Genomic DNA, 6,867 nt, shown 5'->3' with positions numbered 1-6,867 from the left:
ACCGTCGTCCATATTTGTCAATGACCCAATATACAGGCAGAGTGAATACTGCATTAGTGAATCCGGCAATCAAACTAGCCAATACAGCCTTCTTGTCGGATATCCCAATCAAATCTGTAAACATATAGTCGACATAATACATAAAAACATTCATTCCACAGAACTGTTGAAATAGCATTAATAGTATTCCAACAAATAGTTCTCTTCTTAGAGAAGGCACTGTAAGTAACTCTGCGTACAGATTCTTGTTTTCTGTCATTCTTCGTTCCTCCTCTACTGCCTTTCTAATGAGTACTAAATCTCTCAAAGCATGTTCTGAAGAAAGCCTAATAGCCAATAAAACCTTTTCTGCTTGCTCTATTCTTCCTTTCTTGATAAGCCACCTTGGACTTTCTACTTGAAATGGAACTGCAAATGATTCAATCAAGGCAGGTACCATAGTGGAACCCAACATCAATCTCCAGCCGATATCATCTATGTTCACAAATATCACATCGACAATGTAACCTATAAAGATTCCAGTTGCAACCATTTGTTGATATAAACTTGCAATCGCTCCTCTTATTGCAGTTGGCACAGCCTCAGATAATAAAACAGGCACTGTACTCGAAATAATTCCCATTGAAACTCCCAACATGAGTCTGCCAGCAAGTAACATTTTCCAAGAAGGAGCAAGAGCTTCCCATATGGAGGCTCCAATAGACCAAATAGAAGCAATAAATAGGCTGCCGCGTCGACCGATCCAATCATTCAATAGAATGGATAACATCGAACCAACTAGAGCACCTAAGGTAGTTCCTGCAGCCAGAAGACCAGTGATATTGGTGTTGGTCACATTGAATTGTTTTAAGTATTCAATTTGGGCTCCGCTAACTAATGAAATGTCGATTCCAACAATCAATGCTCCCATGGCAGCAACTGCTACTAGATAGTATAGTTTGAGAGGCTGTCTCCAGGGATGTTGCTTCTCCTCTTCCGTAAGAAACTCGTCTTGTAAAGGATTGGCATCCTTCAAGAGTTCCTCGAAATCTTCAAGTGTCTTTTCCTTGGGTCCTTGAAAGTAAGAGTCAGAGTATGTTTTTTTCTTTGGAGTTGCATCCTCTGAAAAACTCAGCACCTCAATCCTATCTTGTGAATGATGAAGCCTTTCAGCCTTTCTTGTTGGAGACTTTACGATGTCTGTAGACATTCCAGCAAATTGAAGAAAATGGAGATTGCAGCAAGAGTGTGGGATAGAATGAAACAAAAAATTTAGCAAATGATTGGGCTCGAGATTGTAATGTTCTAGAAGGAGATTTGGGTTGGAAGCAGTTGCATCTATCTCGGGATTTTGAACATGATAGAAGCCTTTGACGTTGATATTCTGGCAATAGAACGCTTGTTGTGCAAGGTAGATGTAGATAAGAAAACAGCTAGAGAAGAAGCAACAGTCAAGTGTTTTTCTAGCTAATAATGGTATATGCAAAGATACTTCTTGGCTTAGAAAGCCTTTTGAATTTTTGAACCCAGAAAGATGAATGTTTTGGTCTTATTGTTCACTCTTGAATGTCATATAAAGCAACTTTTTCAGTATAGATGAACTCTAGAGAACGTTTGCATTAATAGTAACACTGTTCAATTTTTCAATAGCCGATTTCAAACGACGCTGTTCATTAAACAAAGGTATTCCTGATACTTCTCGCCAGGGTTTACATTTGACCTGAAGGACAATTCGTCGAACATTTGCAGTGAATAAAGTATGTCGAAAGCTGAGTTCTTCAAAGGATGAATATGCCTTTCTCACTCTCTATTCCAAGTCAACAGTTAGCCTTACAGTTGTTTTAACTATGGGTTCTGTGCTCAAAGAAAGGGTTTTAAAATTATATAGCTTCAAGTAGTATGTCAAAAGAATAAAATGACTCTGTGGTTATAAAATAATGTTAGAAACTAAGCACATTGTATATTGTGATTGATAGCAATTTTCAAAATGAACTTTAAGGGGTTTTTGACTGTGAAACTTTTGTATCTTCAGCCTTTGAAATTTACTCAAGAGACACATGCAACGACTTTTGGCCCATTCGCCCACAGTTGAATTGCGAGAGACATTTGCTTTGGATGACCACAACTGAAGCATCTTTTCACGAAGGTATGGGATATACCAGATAGAAAGAAATATGAACTAAGAAAGAGTAGCACAAGAAGATAAAAACAGAGGAAACGAACATTTTCGTAGGTTTTCTATCGTTTTACTCCTCTCAAGGTATTTAGTTACTGCTCCCCAAATAGGCAACAAACAGTACGAGGAAGCTTGTGAATGTTATACGTTGGCGCTAAGGTAGGTATTTTACCCATTTTTCAAATAAAATGTCAATTGACAACAAAGAGACAGTAAGCCATTGAATGATGCAGATCGTGCAGCTTGTTTTGCCAATAGAGCTGCAGCAAAACTAAAGTTAGAGGATTATGAGGGTTGTCTTTTGTTGCTTAACGCACTGCAAATGTTGAAGTGAGTTGTCGATAGGAGCGTTGGAGGATTGTTCAGAAGCCTTGAATTTGGACGAAAACTACTGGAAAGCGTTGTATCGAAGGGAACAGGTGAATATCGCTTGCTTTCCACAGAGTTAGAAGTTAACTGGTGTCCAAGTGCTATTTGAAGTTGGGTCGTTATGAGGAAGCATTGAAAGATGCAAAGACCTTGGTAAGACCTTTTACTCTTTTTCCAGTTTTCGTAAGAACGGTGACCTACATTATGTGCAGAAAGAAGCACGACAGATCTCATCTGAAGAAGTACAACATATAGAACAGTTGAAAGTATGTGTGGGTTGGATAACTTGTTGAATTTGATGGTAATGAATACTATAGGAACGTGAAGAGGAACGTCGTAAAGAAGAAGCTATTACCAAATTAAAGGTAGTTTATTTAGTGCTATTTGTCAAGAGATTGAAGCAACTTGCATAGGAAGTTGGGAATAGCGTATTGGGCTATTTTGGTCTTAGTGTTGACAACTTCAAGTTAGATAAGGTATATCAAAGTTTTGGACTGTAGAAGATGGTAATGAAGACTTTGTAAGGATCCTACGACAGGTTCGTACAATATAAGACTGGAAAAGTAAAATTTTTTTACATCTATATTATAAATATACAAAACTCTGCGTGACGACTACTTCATTGATCATACATTGAAACTTTCTCCGCAACCACAAGTATTCTATCAAACATTGGTTATACTCAAACATATCCGCTCGTCCAACGCAAAACATACCTTTGCGTTTGGGTTGTAAAATACAAACTCAGATGCAAGTTCGGAGTCCACAAAGTCCATAGTTGTACCTACTACCTGCATCAAAGCTCTTGGGTCCACAAACAACTTAACTCCTTTATCTAGTACAATTTCGTCGTGTTTGTTCCTTAAACAACTTCAGTACTAGCTAGAAGAATTGAAACTAAGTACTTACTCCTTTCCCTTTTCTACATAGTTCATTACAAAGGACTTGCCATTACAACCCCTATTTCTGAGACTAATTCTTACTCCTGTAAACAATTGTAACGATAAGAATTTTGAGAAAACCAACCAACAAATGTATACTACCTTCGATTGTTTCACCCTTGGCTTGTAAGAGTTCGCGCACTCTTCTTGCAGCCTCTTCTGTCTAAATATCTACTCTCAGTGTCGCTCGACAAACTACTCTGCTTTACACTTACCAATTCCAGTGCAGCCTTTTTATTTCTTCGAAGTAAAGAACCACCAGCAGCAACAACGCGACCTGAAGGTGCCATAGCGAAGCCAAAAAAGCTGAGAAGATGTAATTTCGTTACTTTGATGAGGAATTGTTCGTTTACTTTTGAACCTTGCAATATTGCCTTGGTTTTGAAACGAATATGTTTCTATTGCGTTGTATATTTAACTTGTTTCTAATCAAAGTTTGTTTTACAAAGAAACGTTTCCCTAACGACTTGCGCATCTTTTGAGCAGAGGCAGCTTACCCCCAGCTTCTCTTTCAGTATGGCTATTTTGAACACCTACACTTCTTTTTAATATAAGTGCATGATTCTTTCCAACTGTTGTTCGTCACTCCTTTTACAGTTCCTCTCGAGTTACAAAAGTTTGTTTCCGTGTCACAGCGGAGAAGTTGTTTCAATTTCACTCACAGAAACGGTAAAATGAAGCATTCATAAGAAAACTGTAAAAGGTGCCTAAAACTGATCTTTAATATTTTGGATAATGTAGTTATCTAACTCCATAAGGCAACGTCAACTAGTCCTTTCTCTTTCCCACCTTACAACTCCCTTTTCCGAAACAACGTGCGGAAGTAAAGGATCACGAAGTTCCAATCTTATACCACGTGGAACAATACAATCTACTTCCATCTTTCCACAACCTACAAAACTTATCCAGCCCAAACCTGCAATGGCTATATCTCCAGCACTTTCCTTCCAACCCTTTCCTTGTATGGAAAATCTGTTAGTCTCCCATTGTATTGCCATTTGATGAATCCAATTCTTATCCAATGGCGGTTTCAATAACTGTGACATATGAGATGATAAAAATTGTTCAGCTTCTCTACAAGAACTTATATGAATAGAAACTTCGGAACTTGCATACACAACAACATGGAAAGGCTTTCCTTCGACAAAGTGAATGCGTGCCAAGCCACCCAAAAATAAATGTTGCCCTTCCTGAAAACGAAAGCAAATAGGTTTGATACTCTTTTGAGGTATTACCAATTTGAGTTCTTCCGTACTTAGCAAATGGCTCAAATGATTGTTTAAAAATAAGCCAGGTGTATCGTATATCTTGTATCCTTTGCCTATCTTTACTGGAAACACTTCCAACGTTGTTCCTGGAACCACACTTGTGGTAATGGGCACTTCTTCCGCACTCTTTTCGATATCCTTCAACTGACTTTCAGTTAATGTCTTCGGCGCCTTTTTCATTTTATGATTCAATTCTCGTCGACTTCGATACTTTACTTCATCTCGAAATGAGAGTTTTAGTTGATTTAGAATACTGCTTTTCCCAACATTAGCTACTCCAACCACGAATACTCTCTTTCCACGAGGAATATGTAGTAACTCTCTTCGGAGAGACTGAATTCCTCTTCCAGTCTTGCACGAGACAAAACGAACGCTTTGAATATTCTCTAAACCTTTACGTTGCATTGTATCCTTAATATATGGAACAAGCTTTTGACAATCTACTGAAGGTAATAAGTCTATCTTGTTCACACAGATTATAAGGTCGGCATTGGCAAGACAATTCTGAATACCAGAAAATAAACTGCCACATAAATCAAATATGTCCAATACAAGTAGGATAAGAAACTTCTCTTTAGATAAGGAAGAAAACAGAGTTTTAAGCTTTTGAACTATTCCCGCAGTACCAGTTACCGCTTCCACTAATTCCTCCATAGTTGCGGCGGGTAATCTTAGCTTCTCATCCAATTTACCATAATGAATAAGTTGAAAACAACGTTTACAAAGTGCAGTTCGTGCTTTGGACTCTACAATTTCTGGAACATAACCAAAGGAGTCTTTGTCTGTTGTCTGTAGTAAACACCCACAACCAGGACAACGAGACCCGTGTTGTACTTTCTTTTTGAACGAAAAAGAACCCCTAAGAGTTTCACTTGAGCTATCCACCATATCAGCTAGTGCTAAAGCTTTTTCAATTCGATCAACTTGTTCTCTCATGATACAAGAAAAGACAACATTGTGTGGTTTCTATTCCATTCGATGAGAAAGTACACAAGAAACAAAAGAACAACTACCATTCTTTGATAATTATGCAGATTTATCTGTCGCCATTTGTAGTTCTTTATTCCAGAGGATATCCAACCTTTGGAGAATTCCACTCGAAGATCGACAAACATCTTTATCCTTCCGTTTGACAATTTGCAATTCTCTTCATGTCCAGTTATGGGACGGTGTTATTTCTTAAAACGATTGCTCCGTTATGTGGAGTTATCATATCCAACTTGTTATTTTTAGCTCCTATGAAAAGTGTCTTAGAAGTTAGAAATAATGAGGATATAGGCCCTTTGAACCCAGTCCCTTATTGCTTTATTTTCGGTAGCACTAGTGGCTGGTTACTTTATGGGGCGTCTGTGAAGAACTTTTATATATGGTGGGCCAATTGTCCTGGTCTCCTTTTGGCTATTTTTTATATTCTAAGTTGTCACGCAGTTTTGGAAAAGGGTAAAAGGCGTTTTTTGTATGAAGCTTTGACTCTTTCGGTGCTCGGACTCACGATAATCTGTGCCTTTTTATCCGCCTTTATATTACCTAAAAATATTGCAAACATAACTTTGGGTGTTTTGGCAAATACTATGTTAACTTGTTTTTACGCTTCTCCTTTGTCAACGTTAATTGCGGTTGTAAGATTGAAGGATGCTTCTTCTTTGGACCCGTGGTTATGTGCAATGAATACTGTCAATGGAACGATGTGGACTGTTTACGGGTTTGCTCTTGGGGATCCAATCGTTTGGTCGTTAAATCTGTTAGGTGCCATATTGGGTGTGTCACAGTTATCTCTCATTTGTATTTATGGACGAAGGAACGCAACTATATCACCAACTTTGACAACTCCACAAGATATAGAAGAAAAGGTGACTGAAGGGGCTTCTTATTCACAAAAGCCAGAAACAACAAACTACGGAACAGGTAACAAAGTAGACGTTTCTGGCGAAGCACTTTGACGCTTCTATATTGTAAGAAACGAACAAATGGTCTCTTTTGGTTTCCAGTAGGTCGTACAAAAAAGGACTGTAGTGGAAATTGAATCTTGTCTATGATTCTACGACTTTCTATACATCTCTTCTTAATTTTGTGACTTTTTGTAAAACAGCTGCCACCAGTTCACTGTCTGATTGAATCCGGTGTAGACTATTTT

General features: G+C 38.1%; 5 protein-coding genes across 5 annotated transcripts; 2 read left to right on the top strand and 3 right to left on the bottom strand.

Annotated features, from left to right (window-relative positions):
* Gasu_63100 (MFS transporter, SP family, sugar:H+ symporter) lies at positions 1-1,207 on the bottom strand (the record flags this gene model as incomplete). The annotated part of the gene is made up of 1 exon (XM_005702504.1): positions 1-1,207. A coding segment is annotated over exon 1 (1,189 nt), but the record flags the coding sequence as incomplete, so codon positions are not given.
* Positions 1,208-2,057: 850 nt separating this feature from the next.
* Positions 2,058-3,122, top strand: Gasu_63090 (uncharacterized protein). The gene is made up of 10 exons (XM_005702503.1): positions 2,058-2,125; positions 2,173-2,208; positions 2,266-2,314; positions 2,369-2,448; positions 2,501-2,574; positions 2,624-2,677; positions 2,737-2,790; positions 2,842-2,889; positions 2,938-3,000; positions 3,050-3,122. The coding sequence occupies exons 1-10, from the start codon at positions 2,095-2,097 to the stop codon at positions 3,089-3,091; spliced, it is 531 nt and encodes a 176-aa protein (XP_005702560.1). The 5' UTR covers positions 2,058-2,094; the 3' UTR covers positions 3,092-3,122.
* Positions 3,123-3,127: 5 nt separating this feature from the next.
* Gasu_63080 (iron-sulfur cluster assembly accessory protein) lies at positions 3,128-3,777 on the bottom strand. Its single transcript, XM_005702502.1, has 5 exons — positions 3,681-3,777; positions 3,568-3,628; positions 3,434-3,509; positions 3,241-3,385; positions 3,128-3,186 (listed from the first exon to the last, which is right to left on the bottom strand). Exons 1-5 carry the CDS (start codon positions 3,753-3,755, stop codon positions 3,151-3,153), a joined length of 393 nt encoding a protein of 130 aa, XP_005702559.1. The 5' UTR covers positions 3,756-3,777; the 3' UTR covers positions 3,128-3,150.
* Positions 3,778-3,786: 9 nt separating this feature from the next.
* On the bottom strand, positions 3,787-5,687 carry Gasu_63070 (GTP-binding protein). The gene has a single exon (XM_005702501.1). It carries the CDS (start codon positions 5,667-5,669, stop codon positions 4,230-4,232), a length of 1,440 nt encoding a protein of 479 aa, XP_005702558.1. The 5' UTR covers positions 5,670-5,687; the 3' UTR covers positions 3,787-4,229.
* Positions 5,688-5,747: 60 nt separating this feature from the next.
* Gasu_63060 (uncharacterized protein) lies at positions 5,748-6,867 on the top strand (the record flags this gene model as incomplete). The annotated part of the gene is made up of 1 exon (XM_005702500.1): positions 5,748-6,867. The coding sequence occupies exon 1, from the start codon at positions 5,885-5,887 to the stop codon at positions 6,671-6,673; it is 789 nt and encodes a 262-aa protein (XP_005702557.1). The 5' UTR covers positions 5,748-5,884.

Source organism: Galdieria sulphuraria, assembly GCF_000341285.1.
Source record: "Galdieria sulphuraria unplaced genomic scaffold scaf_155, whole genome shotgun sequence".
In the NCBI taxonomy this organism is placed as follows: Eukaryota; Rhodophyta; class Bangiophyceae; order Galdieriales; family Galdieriaceae; genus Galdieria; species Galdieria sulphuraria.
Note: the sequence above shows the minus strand (reverse complement) of the source record. Positions and strands in the feature narration are given on the sequence as shown.